Source organism: Lactuca serriola, chromosome 8, assembly GCF_051521515.1.
Source record: "Lactuca serriola cultivar US96UC23 chromosome 8, Lser_US96UC23_V15, whole genome shotgun sequence".
Classification (NCBI taxonomy): domain Eukaryota; kingdom Viridiplantae; phylum Streptophyta; class Magnoliopsida; order Asterales; family Asteraceae; genus Lactuca; species Lactuca serriola.
The window spans coordinates 103,088,546-103,107,175 of NC_136415.1; the positions used below are offsets into that span (position 1 = coordinate 103,088,546).

The 18,630-nt window shown below is 34.8% G+C and overlaps 1 protein-coding gene across 1 annotated transcript; it reads left to right on the plus strand.

The window, feature by feature from the left end:
- The first annotated feature begins 3,616 nt into the window (after nucleotides 1-3,616).
- Nucleotides 3,617-5,063, plus strand: ATL43 (RING/U-box superfamily protein). Its single transcript, XM_079017749.1, has one exon. The coding sequence runs from the start codon at nucleotides 3,768-3,770 to the stop codon at nucleotides 4,986-4,988; it is 1,221 nt and encodes a 406-aa protein (XP_078873875.1). The 5' UTR covers nucleotides 3,617-3,767; the 3' UTR covers nucleotides 4,989-5,063.
- Nucleotides 5,064-18,630: the final 13,567 nt, after the last annotated feature.

An 18,630-nucleotide genomic window follows, 5' to 3' on the forward strand; every position in this document is an offset into this window, starting at 1 on the left:
GAAATTTGGGGTGTTACACTTAATTTACGTCCAAACCCTATTATCTTCAACTTCCTTCCCCTTAAACCCTAAAGTCGAAACCCTAGCCCTTGTTTGAAAGAATCTTGAGCATTTGAGTGATTTTAGTGGATTTTTGGAGCTTTTGGAAGAAGAAGAACACTTTGGGGAAGTGCTGATTTCCTTGGAGCTTGTGGATCTAAAATTTGTGCATCTTGATCTATCTTGTGGAGGTATAAAGTTTCTAACTTGATGGCTTCTCTTGTAGATCTAGTTTGGATGGTAATTTGTCATGTTTTGGTCTTATAATTATGGTTCTTGTGAGTAGAAGTTACTCCAGAACCTTTGAGCCTCATATTTGGTCTTTGTTGAGGTCATTAAGTCATAAAATGACATCTTGAGGGATTTTGATGAATCATGTAAGAGTTGGTGTTCATATTATGGATATAGATGGATAAAAACAAGTATTAGGACCCATTAAGTTATGCAAATGAGTAAAGTTTCCACATTTACGTGTTAAGACATTATTTAGGATTAGATCCGAGAAGTGGGCTTAATGGCTTAACCATTTAAGCACTTAATGGAGAGATTGGGCTGTTGTGGAGTACGCTCGCGTACGCTGGGCGTACTTAGTCATTTAACCCCCATTGACTTTTGTTGACTTGTTGACTTTAGGTCAACTGTGGATTGGCTTGGAACTTATTTGGGGCAAAATGGTCTTTTGCCCATTTTTGGAATATTTGATTCGTTCGTGGGGTATTATCTTAATTATTAATTATGGTTGTATTTATTGTTAGTTAGTGCGAGATTATCCGGTTCATCGACCCGAACATTTATTTGGTTATCAGCGGATTGAGGTGAGTCTCTTCACTGTATCTGTGGGTCGAAGGCACTAATGCCAACCTACTAGGATCTGTTATGCTAGTTGTCTTTATGACTCCTGCATGGTATGTTGGGCTAGGCCCATCGTATGACGGGATGACCCATTTGTATGTTAGGTTGGGCCAATGGATCTGGAAGGGCTAGGCCTAATGTATGTTATGTAGGATGCTAGCTGTCTTTATGACTCTTGCATGGTATGTAGGGTTGGGCCCATTGTATTAGAGATAGGCCCATTATGGTGGGTTGGGCCCAATATATAAGCTAGGCCCAATCATATGTATGATATGTGGTATTTAGGGAACTCACTAAGCTTTGTGCTTACAGTTATTATGGTTATGGTTTCAGGTATGTCCGGTTCGAAAAGGAAAGGCTCGGCTTAATCGCAACGCATCCACCCATGTTTCAACAACTTGATGATTATGGGATTGTACTATGATAAATGTTTTACTATGATATACTATTGAATGTTTGGAAAATGATAATTGATGTTTCTGGTTAAACTAAAAATGAAATTTTTACCTTATAATTTTTGGGGCGTTACACGAATTATTAGCAAAGTCCTTTTAGGTTGTCCTTAAAACTAGTAATTGAATAAGATGACTTTTAGAGAGAGAAAGAAAGAGAAAGAGAGAGAGAGAGAGAGAGAGAGAGAATGAGAGAGATAGAGAAAGATGGAGAGAGAGAGAGAGTGAGTGATTTATTGGTTTATGATATGATTAATAAATAGGAATAAATGAATTTGTTAATATGTTATGGAAATAATATGTGAATTAGAAATAGTAATATTTGAATAAGAATTAATAAAAAATTAATTAGAATTAATTATGGGATTAATTAGATTAATTAAAGGTGCAAGGGTTAAAGTGCAATTATTCAATAGTTGAACAAGAGAGAGTCCAAAAACATTCCTTGGAAGGAGTGGATGAATTCTAGGATATTCCAGGGCATCTAGAATATTCCTTACATATAAAATAGGAAGCTGGATAATTATCGATTTGAATAAATATTATTTTATTCATTTAGGGTTATCTAGGGTTTCCACGTTACACTATATAAGGAACCCTTAGGCCTTATGTTTCGGCCACTTCATTCTTGAGAGGTAAGGCCGAAAATTCTATCATCCCTTTCCTTTCTCTTCAAGTCTCTTAGTTACTAGGGTTGAGTGTGAACCATCAAAGATACGACACTTGTGGTGCTCGCTTTCAAAAGCTTTGAAGAAGGTTTTAGACTTGTTTACAATAACAAATCAAAAGGTATGTAAACTTCGTTATAAATTATGATTTTATTAGGGTCTAGTAGTTTGATAATTCATAGTATGTTACCTTTACGTGAAAGACATAAATCTTCTTTAGGTTGCATGTGCCTTAATCATTTAATTGTTAATGTCTTTTCGCTTAGAACATTATTTTGTAATCTACGTTTTCCATCATGTAGCATTGAGAAATGGTTATTGTCTTTCATTTTGTGCCATGTACGGCTTTGGGTGTATTTTGAGCTTATCTTAGATATAGGGTTACAGTTAGGTTGGTTTGATGCATGAAAATGGATAAAATTGGAAATTTTATCCATTAAACACTTATATTGATGTATTCTGGAAGTTTGGAGCCTTGGCCTTAATGTATTAAGAACTTAGGAAAAGTTTGATGATTACCGAGAGTCGTGACGCGACTGTGGGGGTGTTGTGGTGTGAGTCATGATGGCCAATCACGACTGTTTTGTCACTTAGTGATCACGACACGACCATGGTAGTGGTCGACGCAGGGACGTTGGTCGTTGACTTTGACCATATGACCGTTGATTTTTTTACTAGATTGACTTTTAGTCAAACTTGATATGTTTATGCTATAGATTGAAGTTTGACTTATGTTTGGTTTAGGTAGTTTGTGTAGCTGCTACTACGTGACTTCGCGTAGTTGGGGTTTTTACTCTTCCATTCAAGTGAGTCTTCCCACTATATTACTTATGTCATGATTGAATCATTTGTGTGTTGAGTGTCTGTGTAATTCTATGACATGATTGTATGCTTAGTTAGACTACTAAGGCCTTGCTTGTTTGCTTGTATGTTTACATGCTTCGTTGGGTAATGGCAAGATCGGTGCTGCGACATTGTGAGCCAAATAGGTTGTTGGGTTGATGACAAAATTGGTGTTGTGGAACCGTGAGTCATTAACGGGTAAGGTAATGAAGAAGACAGGTGAAATAAGGGTAGTTTAACAATGTTAATTAAAAATTCAAAAAAACCTTGAAGAGATTCAATTGAAGGATCTCGTCCCTTTTCTCTTACGTTCTCTCTCTTGGGAGTGTTCGGATGTGCTATGCACGCCATTCCCCATGTAGGATGGTCACAAGTCCATGGTGATGTGGAGTTCGACGGTGTGGGCAAACCATGTCTTATATACCACACTTGAGCATGCTCGAGGGCTGACATGGAGGTTCGGTGTTTCTCAGGAGCATCATGCCTATAAGAGCTTGGGCGCAAAACTTGAGCTACCGAACGGTGTAATCCTCGTCCACTTTTTCTTTCTTCATCACCCTCTCTTATTTTTCTTTTTGTGTAGGGGGCATGCTATGCTCTCAAACGTATGGATTGGAATGAGAGAGTGAGATGAAGGTCCGGGGGTCCTATGGCGTGGGATAGTAAGCTGGGATAGAACCACCTATACAACTTTTAACTATAATAAGTTTTCAACACTAAAAACAAATAAAAAATTAGATCCACAAACACACACCTAATCACTACTACTAAATTAAACTTTAAATGAATTCTCTTTATTTTGTTGTTTTCTTATTGTATATTTTTTTCACTTGCAATTGCACCGCCAACACTACTACACAGCCTACAGTACACCATATACTTTTCTCCTCCACTTTGTAGACACAACAGAGTAATGGGCTTCAAATCCCCATGGCACCCAACTCCATTGATGATCTTCCTTGTATCCACAACCCCCTCCATAACCACCTCATCGCCGCTTCCGCCTCCGCCGAGATCACTACCACCACCACCCAGCTCAACGCTCAAACCAAGCATGACGATCATTGTCGGAGTTGTCACCACCATATTCTCCATCACTTTTCTTATCCTCCTATACGCCAAACACTGCCGCCGGTCGAATAACGACTACCCGCCTAGAGGAGACGTCACGGCGGGCCGCTCCACCGACAGGGGAAACTCCGGGATCGACCGGACTATTATCGAGTCGCTTCCGGTTTTCCGATTTGGGTCTTTAAGTGGGCAAAAAGACGGTCTGGAGTGCGCGGTTTGTTTATCCCGGTTTGACCCAAGCGAGGTGCTCCGTTTGCTGCCGAAATGCAAGCATGCTTTTCATGTCGAGTGTGTGGATACCTGGCTCGATGCACATTCCACCTGCCCGCTTTGCAGGTACCGGGTCGACCCGGAAGACATTTTCTTAGTGCTGGGTGAAAACGATATTGAAAAGTCGCCGGAGGAAGTTAAAGCTGCAGAAGAAGAGATAGAAATAGCTGTGAGGCGTGTTTCCGGTAGGCATTCATCAGCGGGAGAAAAAGGAACCGGATTACAAATCTCCGTGGAACCATCATCGCCGTTACCGGCAGCGGTGGCGATGGCGGGGAGTAGGAGATCTTTAGATAGTTGGAGCAGCAAGAAATGTAAAAAGTCGACAAAGAAAACGAAGAAAAAGGAGGATACGGCGCCGTTGAAAGCGGTGTCGGAGGTTTGCGTAGATGGACAACACCGGAAAGACGGGAATTTGTTGGCGGCGGTGGAGGAGGAAAGGCGGAGGAAGAGGAGGAGCTTCGAGAAACGATTTGAACACCGGATCGTTGTGGGGACAACTACTGGGCCCCACAGGTGGAGCGACGTACAGCCGTCGGATCTGTTGTATTTACGATCAGAAATGATACTAAGTGACGTCCGTAGATTGAAAAGATCGAGACCGTCAGTTTTGCATGAGGGGAATAATGTTTGGTGGCAGAGTGGCAGAGGTGTAATAAATTCGAGAAGTGTGTCGGAAATGACAGGTTTGAGTAGGTTTGGGAGTAATGAGGAGGCTGGGGTATTGTCGAGGTGGTTGGCTCGGTTATCCGAACCTAAATCCGGACGTAACTCCTCCTCGTCGAATGTATAGCACAATATTAGTCACTATTTTACCCTCACTACAAATTTATTATCACTTCTATATATCAAATTTATTAGAGTATAACTTTAGATTATATATCAAAACGTTAAGAAATAGACCTTTAATTTTTCAGATTGAGAGATATGATAACCTTTTAATTGTTCAGCAGTCTATAGAATTTTTTGAAAAATGACTTGTATTTAAATAGAAAAATATGAGCATGATCCGAAAATATCATAATTTTCCAGCAAATATTTTTTCCTCTTTTCTTTTTATTTCACTCTGACAACTTTTTTTTTTCCTCCGGCCTTTTAAAAATAAAAACCTTGTAAAAATTTAGACATATTAAAAATACAGATCTTAAAATTTTATAATATAGGTTCTGCAAAAAAGCCTTAAATTTTGAAATTTACTTTATAGTTTATATCATACTATAAAAAAGGTTAGTTTTCAATGTCTAGAACTTAAAAAATATGGATAAATGGTTGACCTAAAAAGAAATGTTTTAGTATAATATGAACAGTTCTACCTGACTTAAAACAATAGTGGTCGAAAAGTAGGGTAAACATAGGGTATCTTGGGGGCCCTTGGATAAAATTTGGTTGTCTTCTAACTAAAAAAGAGTTTGACTGATGTAACACCCCAAAAGTTTAAGGCAACAATATAAAAATTAGTTAATGGAAAAGAAATTTATTTGTACATACCAAATGTAGATTGTGGATACTATGTTATTACTAATTAGTTGTTAGAACTAAAGTGATTGCATTGATTTATGCAAGCAAGAATCTCCGGCTATGTCTTTTTAGTTATATTAAACAAAGGTTTTTATGTTTGATAAGTTGTCCATTTGCCTTTCAAACAATATGACAAAACCATCTGTTACAACTTTTACAAGACGTATGGATAATATAGTGATGATAATTGAGGATACCAAATTTAGGAGTATCCTATATATATGAAGTTTTTGAATTTTTTTATTCTCATTTTTTTCAAGAGAAAGACGACTAAAACGTATATATAGAAGCCAATGATATGGTGTTTAGCCAATATGGGTTAATAACATGCCTCTTTGTGTAGAGACTCGATGCAATTAGACTAGTAGTGTGTTGAATCCAAGAGATACATAGACCTTAGCTGTCGTAACATGCTATATATGTAGCATCATTGATTTTTTGTTCGCACAAAATATCCTTAAAGAGAGATATAAGATTCATTATATATTGAGAAAGACATAAGGCTATCGGGTATGTTCACAGGTGAAAATCACTCCACATCATCATCAAACTTTTTTCACAATACATTCAATATTGGTTGGGGATGGTGTTCACTAGTAAACAAGAGAGAGAAGCCAATGAGAATACATTCAATTTGGAGCTAGCCAATCACAATTCTTGTAAGCATTTGTGAAGCTAGCTACTCCACACCACCACTACACCCATTGGGGGCGGTGTTCAAACGTGAACAACCCCTCCACGTAGATCCTTATACGCCTAAAACCCCCCATACCCAATGGCCTAAAGAACCATGCCAAATTGATGTGGTCAGGGACACCAACAAGCAACCCTCCCTCCCTCCCTCCCCCCCCCCCCCCCCCCCCCCCCCAAGATGAAGGCCCAGAAAGATTAGGTTACATTTGTGTTAAGTCTTTGATGATGCTTGATTGCTATTTTGATACCATGTGATATATAGTCATTATTCTTTTCAAAAATAATTCGTAAGAAAAGTTAGAGTGACACACACACACATATATATGTGGAATCACATTCTACCGATGTGGGTACTTATGGAATCACATTCTACCGATGCGGGTCCTTTAGGATTAAAGTTGTATGCGTTGGGCACAACGAAGCTTGTATGCATGCGAGTTGAATGTCGAAAAAGGATATTCGTAAGTGAAATTGATGGGATGTTAAGTCCATCAAGCAAATTACACCATTTTACTTGCAAATAAACGTAATATAGTAGTAAAAAGGGGATCGATCCACTGGAAAGTTGTTGTATTCAATCACTAATGCAATCCAATTGAACAAGTGAAATAAAAATAACTAATTACAATTTAACTAAAGGGGAGGAGGTTGTGGATTGTCACACCCCCGAACCAGAAGGCGAAAAACGTCTGGGGGTTTGCGTGTAACTTCATCTTGTAATATCATCACAATGTATATAATTGAATCAAGACAACACCATCATCATACATATCAAAATACAACCAGCATTGTTTACATCAAGTATAGTATCATAAATTACATGCCAACATGTCTAATGTATAATGATGACAAAATATAACAAATTCCACATTTCTTGCTGACCTCTCCGCTTAACGATTCCATGAGAATACAAGTTATTTTGAAAACGTCAACATATATAATGTTGGAGAGTTCATAAGCATATTTGAATGACAAAGTTTTTTCTTGTTCGTAAAACACCAGAAAATCCGATATTTTCTATATAATAGTATGAAAGTAAGGTGTCAAAATCAGGTATTAATGCACGTGTGTTTTCCGTTTTTGAAAGGTATATAAAATGTAATTCGAATAAAGATACTGTATTTTTGTAGTAAGTAAAAAAGCATTGTTTAGCTGTGTATTTTCTCAGAAAATCCTATATTTTTTGTTTATAAAAGTGTTGTGGACTCAACCCTAAGACCGAATATCAGTGTATGTATGTTTTTGTATCAACGAGATTTTATAGGTGTTCCATAAAATTATGTTGGAGAGGATCTGTAAGTGAGCCGTTTTAACCATACTTGATTATGACGAATTCGCCTGTTGTGGCGTTCATAGGCGCCGACTTGATTTACGGTAAGGTTTGTCACCCTAGACTGTCCTAGTCTAACTGTAGCGAACAGCTCATGTGTGGGGTGTCACCCTATAGAGATCTATACACAAACTCTCGCTCTCCCTCCAGGAGACTCTGGTTATAACTACAGGCTACGATCATACACTCTAGAGGTGTCAACCGACATGTCTCATTAAAAACCTTGATTGAGTTTACACGTTTATTGTATTATGTTATGTAATGTTTACTTGTATGTTCTATGTTTTAAAAGATCCAACGAGTATGTATATGAATGTACGAGGCCTAAAAGACATGTAGTAAGACCGCTGTGACCCAGTAAACATGTAATGTATAGTTTAGGTCCAATAGGCATGTATATGGGCAACTAAGGCCCAATAAACATGTAATGTATAGTTTAGGTCCAATAAGCATGTATATGGGTCAATAAGGCCCAATATACATGTAATGTATAATCCAGACCCAATAAGCATGTAAATGGACCACTAGAGCCCATTAACATGGATTATATATGTTAGGCCAAAAACATGAAAATTTACACCTTTAGTCCATTTGTATGTAAGTTGATATTTTTGGCCCAAGTAACCATAAATTGATATTTTCGACCCATTAATATAAAATTTACATTTTCAGCCCCTTTTTTTGAATAAAATAACATTTTCGGCTCAAGTTTTGTAAAAATAACATTTTCGGCCCAAGTTCAAATAAAGTGTATTTTCAGCCCATAAAATCGTAATTTACATTTTTGGCTCAAGTTTGGGTTAAATGGCAATTTAGTCCATGAAAATCTTAAATTTTACAATTTTGGCCCAACAAAACCGTGAAGACCCATATTAAGGTCCATAATATAAAATTTAACACTTTTAGTCCCTTTAAAACTATGTTTATCCTAAAGAACCATTCTTATGTATATTTGACTCTTTTAGTCCATGTAAAACCGTGAGTTTCATAAGACCACCTTCTTTTTGTTTATTTGTCAAAAATGGTTCTTTTGCAAGCTTTTGTTTAGTTTTACCAACATTCTTAACATGTTTAACACTTTTAGCTTTGTGCTAAGTTGTATAAAGTGTTTTAGTTCACTTATATTGTCGAGATCTATGATGTTCTTCACAAAATCACACATATAATTTAAAGAACACACATAAACATGCACAAATACATAGATCTAGCACATATCAACTTGTATCCTCCCTTAAAACATAGTAAAACCGAAAATCAAGGGGTATGAACTCACTTTGCTTTGAAGTTTTGGTTTTTGATGAAGAATGAAGTGAAGATCTCGACCCTAGCAAGCTCCTTGAGGTGGTTTTTGAACTCTATGAAGTTCAAGAGTATAGATCATGAAATGATATGGTTTAAGAAGAGATTTTTGATGAAATCAAGAAGTTAAACCATAGATTCAAGTAAGAACTTACCAAGTATGATGATCTTAATGAAAAACCTCTTGAAACTACATACAAAATCTCGAAAATTTAGAGGAGGAAAGAGGAGTTCTTGAGAGAGTTTTTGAGAGTTTTTGAAAGAAAGTGGAGAGGGTGAGGGATGAGGGTTCTGCCGAGAGTAGAAGAAGAGGGAAGGAGAGAGGTTTGAAGTGATGGTTGTATGGAGAACCACCATGAAAAAGTCATGTGTCAAGTGCAAATTAATTATATTTTCTCCTTTTTTTGTTTATATACATATTGGGCCGATAATGGGCTAAAAGGAATGAATATGAAATGGTTTTGGCCTATTCTTGGCTTTGTTCGAATTTTATGAAGAACAATAATATTGTTCATCCCATTGGGCCCTTATGAGGGTTCACGGCCCAATGAAGCCCAATTAACAGGGTTCACGACCTATTTGGGCAAATGAAATCATTTATGACCCAACAAGGCCCATTAGAGATAAGATGCATTATTCCAGGCTCACATGGCCCAAAATGCTAAAATCTTATGGATATGGGTCCAATTAGAGCGCAATTAGGGTTCCTTGACCCAAATACCCAAATTGAAAGTTTATTGGTCCAATAGGCCTAATAAGAGGATTCTAGTCCATAATTACTTGGACCGGGATTTCTAGGGTTTTCAATCCATATGAGATGTTTTGCATTTGGTTTTGAACTTAAATTGAGAGTTTGGATTCAAATAGATGGTTATGATTGAGCATAGAGCATGATGATCACTTAGAGTACATGCCTTACAATAGATGATGTTTACATGAGAATAGAATTTCCTGGCTAAAAATGCTTGTTGTGACATGGATTGTTTGAAAGCTAAAAGACTTGAAAAGATGCTCTAATGATGTAAAAATTAATGTATACGCTACAAGACCTAATCCTCAAGGTAAATGATGAACCAAATGACCAAAATGCCCCCGAAATGGCAGTCGCATGGGTACCCGCGCATGGTTGTGTAGGTGGATACCTCATCCTCGCAAATAATGTTGGAATGTTATTGGCTCCTTGTTCCACTACTCTACCATACTACTTAGATTCCCTTAGTCATCTTCACACCTCACATGATTCAAAATGAACCAATCATCTTCAAGCTTCAATATGGATAGTCTAAGCCCATCTTCAAGAGTTCATGACCCATCTTCAAGAGTCCATCTCATCCAAGGGAATGTCATCATCATCATGACGATTATCATCATCATCTTCTCCAGGCTTCTCTGAGTTTTGCTCCCCGGGCAGGAACCAAGTCTTACAGTCAGTGGTGGTAAAGGCTGAGATGCTAGGGTGTGGTAAGATGTAAACTGACTCTTTGTCATGATTGAGCCAAGTGTGATTGCCATTGTTGTCAGGTAGTAATGCTTTGTTATAATCTATAAGGACACCATCATACTTTTGAGTGAGTTTTTCAAGGTAAGGTTCACAGTCATGCATGTTGTAATTATTTGAGTCTATCATAAATTTTACCTACTCAATGATGTTGATGCTTCCTTCATTTTACATGAAGCAATAGTTTCTCTTCAGCCATGTGGATCCATCTTCAGTGTCATCACCCTTCCTCGCAATGAGACACAACTTGCCTCACTTCATCTTGTTGTCAATTTCCTCATCTTCATCTCCCGAGGACCATACTTGATGATCTCTTCGCACTTTTGCCACAAAGATTTTTCAATTGCTCTTTCCTTGTATTCAACATCCTAATACATTCTAAGATATAATGATTTGTCATTCACCACATTGACCTTATAGTCTCTAGCAAAGTGATTCTCCTTGTGACATTTGTGGCATATGAGAACTTCATCTTTCTTCTCTTTGGAGCCAACTATGGTGTCAGAATGTGTGCCATCTTTTGGTGCTTTAGTGGAGTTGGTAATCATCAAAGATGTGTTTTGAGAATACAGTCGGTATTATGGGTTTCTAGGATATCTTGAAGGTTGAGAATAGTGGCGAGGAGGGTTGCTCTACGGATTGTAACTGCAGTTAAAAGGAGGTCTAGTGAACTATTGATTTTTGCGATAGTTTGGTGGTGAAAGCTTGTTGAACTGTTGGCTAACCAAGGCTAACACATTTTGAAAAGCTTATTCGTCATTAAGTTGCATCTCTGGTTCATATGTCTGCAATGTGTCGTCATATGCAGTTTGGTATGAGGACTCTTTGGTATGAGGATCCTGAGGTGATCTGTTGATATACTGCAATGAGTGAGCGACTTAGGTGAGTGGTCCGCAATAGATCCATAAAGTCTTTCATCACCATAGACTCTTGAGTTTAATTTCACCGTAGAGCTTATATAGTGAAAGAGTTTTGATCTTGCCGTCTCCTTAAACTATATTTTTCGCCATGGTCCACTGCTTTCCCAACCCATTTAGGAATTATAGATTTGTTTCATGATCACTTTGAGTAATACTTGTATATGAGAGTTTGGTAACGATGAGGTTGAATCTTTTGAAGGAATCATCAAGACTTTCTCCAGGGAGAGCTTTGAAGCTATTGAAGTCGTTCAAGGCTATTGTTAGCTTCTTTTCTTGAGCTTGTTTTGTTCCTTCATAGAGATTCTTAAGAACATTCCAAATTTCTTTAGCAGATTTGAAGTTAATAATATGATAAAATATATCAGGAGGAACTCCACAAGAGATTTCATAGAAAGCAATTTCATCTTTCTCCATCTTGTCCATGTCATCGTTGGTAGGTATGGTCATGACAAACTTGACTACCTCCAAGTCTGACTTGAGCTCCACTAGTGACAATGGGTATAAGGACAGGTACATGTGGTCCTTTTTTTCTACAGATCTGAAAAATTTCTTTGCAAGTCTTTTTAATATCTCTCCATTCTTTGAGTCCAATGATGATATTCACTTAAAACAAGTATTGGAACTCGATTAGAACCTCCAACATTGTTAGATACATTTAACGACTAAAGTTGTGCCATTTTCCTTGATTTGAAACAAGATGAGCTAAGTGGTATAGAAGGCCTTTTAAATAAGAATTTTTCTTTAGAAAAGATTATAGATTTTCAATGAAAGTTACAAAGAAACCACGTTGGCTCTGATACCAACTGTTATGAGAAGAACTTAGTGATAAAGAGATTATGGTGCATAATTTAAGTTAATCTCATGGATCTTAATAAAGCTCAACAATAATAAGATTGCGGAATTATAAAGGAAACATAACAATTAAATGCATCATTAAATATAAGCAAGTTAAAGAGATACTTGTTGAATCATAACTTGGTTTACAGTAAAAAACGATTAAATGATGGACAACAAAGTATGAAAGATAAAGAGATTTTGTATTTCAATATGATAAGGGTTACAAGGAAGATGAAATCATACACACTTTCTATTGATAAAAAGATTGTCTATTTATAGAAGAAAATAATACAAGTCTACAAAAAAGATAATAAAAAGGTAATCGTGACTTACATGACCATGCTTCCCACGCTTGGAACTAGCAACACCAACCTAACATATAAAGGCAATAAAGGTGATCATTGCTTTTGGAAATTGCGGTACCACAAAAGACAAAAGCTCTTTTTAAATCTTCGCACCTCCTTGTTGGATTTAGTGTCTAAGCCCATAACTATAATTGGTATGTATTTGACCCGATAGTAGCATGGTCCATTTGGGTTGCATGGCACTAGAACAATTTGTAAGGATAGACTTTTAAGAAGAGGATATCTATGATTTTTTAATATATTATCAGTTCTAATATATTAATATGAAATCATATTATTTAATTAGTATTGATCAAGAATTAATTTTGAATTATTTTTTTGATCAAAAGAGACTAATTAAATATATGGGGATTGATTGTGTAAATCATTCATTCTTATAAAGTTGGCTACAATCCATAGTTCTTTATGTTGGGCTAAACCCATATGGTGACCCATGGATAATCTATGGAGGTTAAAACCCATGGAGCCTAAGGAATGTGGAATGTCATGCACATTAGGGTTTGCATGGTGTAACCCTAGTTGTGTCACACTATATAAGAAACCCCTTGGCTACCAAAATCGGAATTTAAGTGAGATACAAGAGGGCTAGCCGATTTTGTGTGTGCAAGACAATCTTAGAATGTGGTTGACAATTTTTTGACAACCTTAGTCACACAAAATTTTAATTTTTTTCACACAATGCTCTAGGCATTTGAAAAATTAGAATAAGTGAATATTATAGTATATGTAATCGATCCTATATCTTGAAGCATATGAGACTCGACTCATTATTTCCTATATAAGGATTTAATATTTGATCAATTCCTTGCTATAATATTTCTATATATAGAATCTCCTATGTTGAAACATTTCAACATGATATTCATATATGTCTTTGAGTAAGTTCTATAAAGCAGTACGATCCAAACATTTAGACTCGAAATGAAGTATGATTGTCATCTCCCTTAAGTACACTATAATGAAACATTTTCTGAACTTTGCAATGTGTAAAAACAACAACATTGTTCCCTACAAATAATATTGTCAACGTGAAATACCAGAATAACAATTATGCTCCTACTAGCTTTGACATGTACCCAAAAATCAACTGGACTTCAAGAAATCAATACCCTTTGACTTTCTTAAGGAAGTGCATATTTCTATCAAGCGATGCTTTGATAATTCTCCAACTAGACTTCTTAAGCTTATGCACCTTAGTTAGATAATGGGTGTGTGTGTTTAAGCCCTTTCAAGAATGATAGTTTTAACATAATCATATTGTGAGTTTGAGAATGCAATTTACACAAGTATTATCCATATACACCAGATCTTTAAAATCTATTAGCGAGAGTATTTCCTCATAACCATATTAATGAATTAGAGCGAAAAATATTACCATTTTTATTTCAAGGTGCATACATTTCTATCCATGTGGATCTTCCATTTCCAACCTATAATTATAAGATAAGATTCAGGACAAACCAACATCAAATTTAGCTTTCCTTCGTGGCCTGAACATTGCTATTTTAATTTATTGCCTTCTGGCAGCACAAGGGCCTACCAATGCTTCCATGTTGTTAGAAGCTCACTCATATTGATCAATGTACTTTCACTGGCCAACATGCTTTTCCTTTTGTAGTTAAATGAAGAACATAGAACTCATAAGCATTTCCAAATCAACTATAAATGCACACAAATAAGAACATGTCAATTAAACACAACATGTTATCAACCTCAGGCCGTGTGCTAGTGACAAGTAAAAGATTTATTGTCGGTTGACTCTTGAAACTCTCAAGAACAATAAAACTCCTAATGACTTCTTGTAATATAAGTTTCTCTCTCAAGGAACATCCCTTGACGAACTAAAAAAATATTCAAATGTTCGTGCGGATATATGACAAGAAAACAATCCATAGAATAGGACCTGGTTTATATTTTCTTTCTCGATTAACGAAAATATCAAATCTCCAATTCTAAATGTGCTAGTTCAAGGAAATCATTCTTTACTCCACATATTACGAGGTCTTATCGTCCTTCTTAGTTTGAAATGAGTTTCAAGATACAATTTATAGTTACTAGAGTATGTATGTAAAACTTGATTGGAACAAAGTATGACTCACTTATGATCGAACAATTTCCAACAATGTTTGAATCCTCTTCTTAGTCATACAATTGCACTAAGATGTTATTTGAGGATTAATTGTGATACAATTCTACAATTACTAAGATGATCATAAAATATGATACTAAAGTACTATCCATTGAAAAATCTTTTATCTTTCTGCCTAATAGATTTTTTTTTATTCATTCCGCCACTCTTTGAAACTTTTCAAAAGTATTAGAATTCTATTTAATCTTATAAACTCAATCATATTTGTTGAAGCATCAGTAAATCATGATGAATAGAGTTATCTTCCTTTGTGGTGGATCTGAAGAGTTCATATCAACATGTACTAGATCCATTAGTCCTTCACTTGCATCACATAAACATGTGAACACCGAATTAGTCATAATTTTCCAAGGAACAAGATTCTCATGCATCATGCAATTCGAATTGTATGACTCCAAGTTTCTATCCAATTGAAACTTGGTGATGAGATTTCTTTTCACTTGGTCAGTTGTGACAATACCACAAGCATGTTCCAGAAGAATCAAGTCCACTATTAATATTGCTAATATTAGAAACATAACCAATACTTTCATAAATGCCACTGCAAGGAAATACAAATAAGGAAACTTCATAAACCAAAAATTCATTTTATTGCTAAAAAGAAAATTGGAACATGTCCTTATAATGCATAAAATGAAAAACTATATTTCTAGACATCTCCAAAGAGTAATATCAATCTATTAAAACTGTCCCAACTCCTTGGTAGTAGATCCAAATTCTTACCATCGAACCATACGACAAAAGTTTATTTCCTTTGATCATATTTCGCTCACTTTTGCTTAATTTTTGCTTCTTTCTTTTATATCTTACAATACCATCAAAATGTGATCATCACATCATGTATTAAGATTCTATGAATAAGAACTTATAATGGATGTACCCGAAGTAGAGCCCAACGAACTGACTTTACCATCTTCAAGATTCTACAAGTATTTTGGGCAGCTTCACTTCAAATGTCCCTTCAATTGGCAATAGAAACAAATGGACTCATTTTGGTCAACATGTGGAATGATCTCAGAACGATCATTTCTCTTTACCATATGATCAAAGGGTTTGACCTTGGCTGATCCGTTTCGATTAGGAAGAGAAATATTTTCTTGATCACCAATGTTACCATTGTCAATGTCCATGGAAATCTTGGGATTAGACCTTATAAACATTTCTGATTCAGCTGTGTTCTTAAGAATTTATACTTTAGCAACTATTAACATTTGGGTCAAATGAAATAGGGTCACATCGTGATTCCTCATATGAAGGTTCTCAAAGAATTGACCATATGACTTAGGAAGCGAGATAAGAATCAAATCAATGGCTTGATCCTTCGGGAATACGATACCCATCCAATTTGTTAGTTTACCATTTCATTTTTAAAACATGCCCACACAATAAAATTTCAATCTTCGTGTTTACATGCCAATGGGGTTTGATTTGTTTGATATCTCTCAAGTCGAGTAAAATGTGATATTGGGAGAGTCACATGAGGAGGATGTGGAAGATTTAAAGGAGGTCTACGTTTAATTCCACCATTTTCTAAGGAAGTGAAAACAATTTCATCTTAACTCAAATGTGGAAGACCATATCTAGAAGATCAAGGAAAATAATTTCCATAAGAATGAGGAAGATCATTTCTATCTTCATAGGACATCTAAAGTTGGGTGAATAGAGAATTCAAGTCAGTTGATTTTAATCCTCAATTATAAACCCACAAATTAAATTAAGGCTAGGATCTATATCATTTTGTAATATGAAGAGGGATGTTGTAGTCATACCACGAAACTATTTTTGATGTGTAGACACATTTCACCAATTTCAATCATATGAAATTCCTAGAATTTTTGAGAATTTCATTGAAACATCAATGACATGTTTAATCTTGGATTATGCTATTACTAATTGTGACTGGGATGCTGAGCATCGCAATTAAGATGTGAATAACCATGCAAACCCGCTCAAACACCCTCGATCAATTTATAATCTCCCATTGATGTGTCGGTTAACCACACACGCTCCATCAACAATTATAAACATGATTTGTTTCATCATTTCATCTTTATAGTCCCACATTAGTGTGTTGGTTAACTACACACGCTCCACTAATGACTCATAAAGAAATGATGTGTCTTTTCATGGATTAGCTTACATTTCATATTTTTCCAAAAAGTAACGAGAGTGATATTTTAAAAGAAGGTTATAGTAATTGATAGATTATACTTTTAATCTTGATTATGCCCTATCGAACCCGTTCAACTAATAACCCTCCACCACACAGGAGAGCGGCGGGTGAAAAAGATACCCATTCAGCTGTTTGTTTATAGACTGTTTCTTTATACCCTCTTTATAGTATGACTTCGTGAATGAGGCTTAGTAGCGATTCGACTGACTTTTTCTTATACATATAATAATTAACGTTATATATATATATATATATATATATATATATATATATATATATATATATATATATAAGGTGCATTTCCAAACTTTTCAAAATACAAGGTTTAAAATTAATTATTAAACTTTTAATTAATTAAATTTAAACCAATTACCATTTAATATTTATCTTTTAATTAAACTTTCAGTTAAATTAATTTAAATCATTTAGGAATTAAATAATTATTTTCAATTAAACTATTAATTAAATAATTCAAATTTAATCCTATAACCTTCTAATTTTCGAAAATTAGGAGATAGGGTTACCAAGTCTTAATTATTCGAATTTTAAGGCATTTAGAGTAACAATTAAGGAAACTAGAAACGGTTGAATCTATATGCCCAAAAAATCATTATTGAGTGATATTACTAATAACATATGATCGTATAGAGTCATACTTTTATCAAGTTGACACATTTTGTATATTTATTATTAACTTGATTATTAATAAATAATATCAACTCTTTTATTTAATTACGAAAATGACTATTGTTTTATGAAAACTAGGAAAAGGCCCGTGCGTTGCACAAATCATTCTTTTTAGAAAAATAAGGGTAGAATAATATGATAGACGAAAACTACAAAAAATAAAGAAAAATGATTGATTTTAGCAAAATTTTAGAAAATATTTGACAAAAGTCTAAATGCTAAAAAGTTCGGGTTGATAATAGAAAAAAAATATCAAAATAGAATAATCTTGAAAAATGAGAGACAAAACTGTAAATGGCTTAAAGAAACGGAGCACTTTTGAGAAAATATAAAAAACATGTGAGAAAAGTCAAAATTGAATCTTTTTAGAAAAAAAAATGATACAAGAATACGGTAGACGAAAATGATAAAGAATAAAGAAAAATGGTTGTAAAGAAGTAAAAGTGAAAGTTTAGTGGCAAAAATATAAAGAAGTAAAAATAAAGTGCCAAAACTATAAAGAGGAAAAGTTTGTTGAAATTTTATTGGCAAAATTAAAAAAAATTAAAAATAAAGTGGTAAAATTATAAAAGAATAAAGAAAAAGGGTTTTAAAGAAGTAAAAGTGAAAGTTTAGTGGAAAAAATATGAAGAAGTAAAATTAAAGTGGCAAAACTATAAAAATGAAAAGTTTGTTGAAACTTTAGTGGCAAAATTAAGAAAAAGTAAAAATATAGTGTTAAAAGTATAAACATCGAAAGTTTCCTGTTGAAACTTCCCATGTCCTTTAATATATATATATATATATATATATATATATATATATATATATATATATATAATAATAATAATAATAATAATAATAATAATAATAATAATAATAATAATTAAAGAGAGTACAAGTAGTTATTATATCATATGATATGATTTAATAAGTCATGTACAAAGTTTTGGACACTTTGGTTAAGCATTATTAAGTTAATTAACT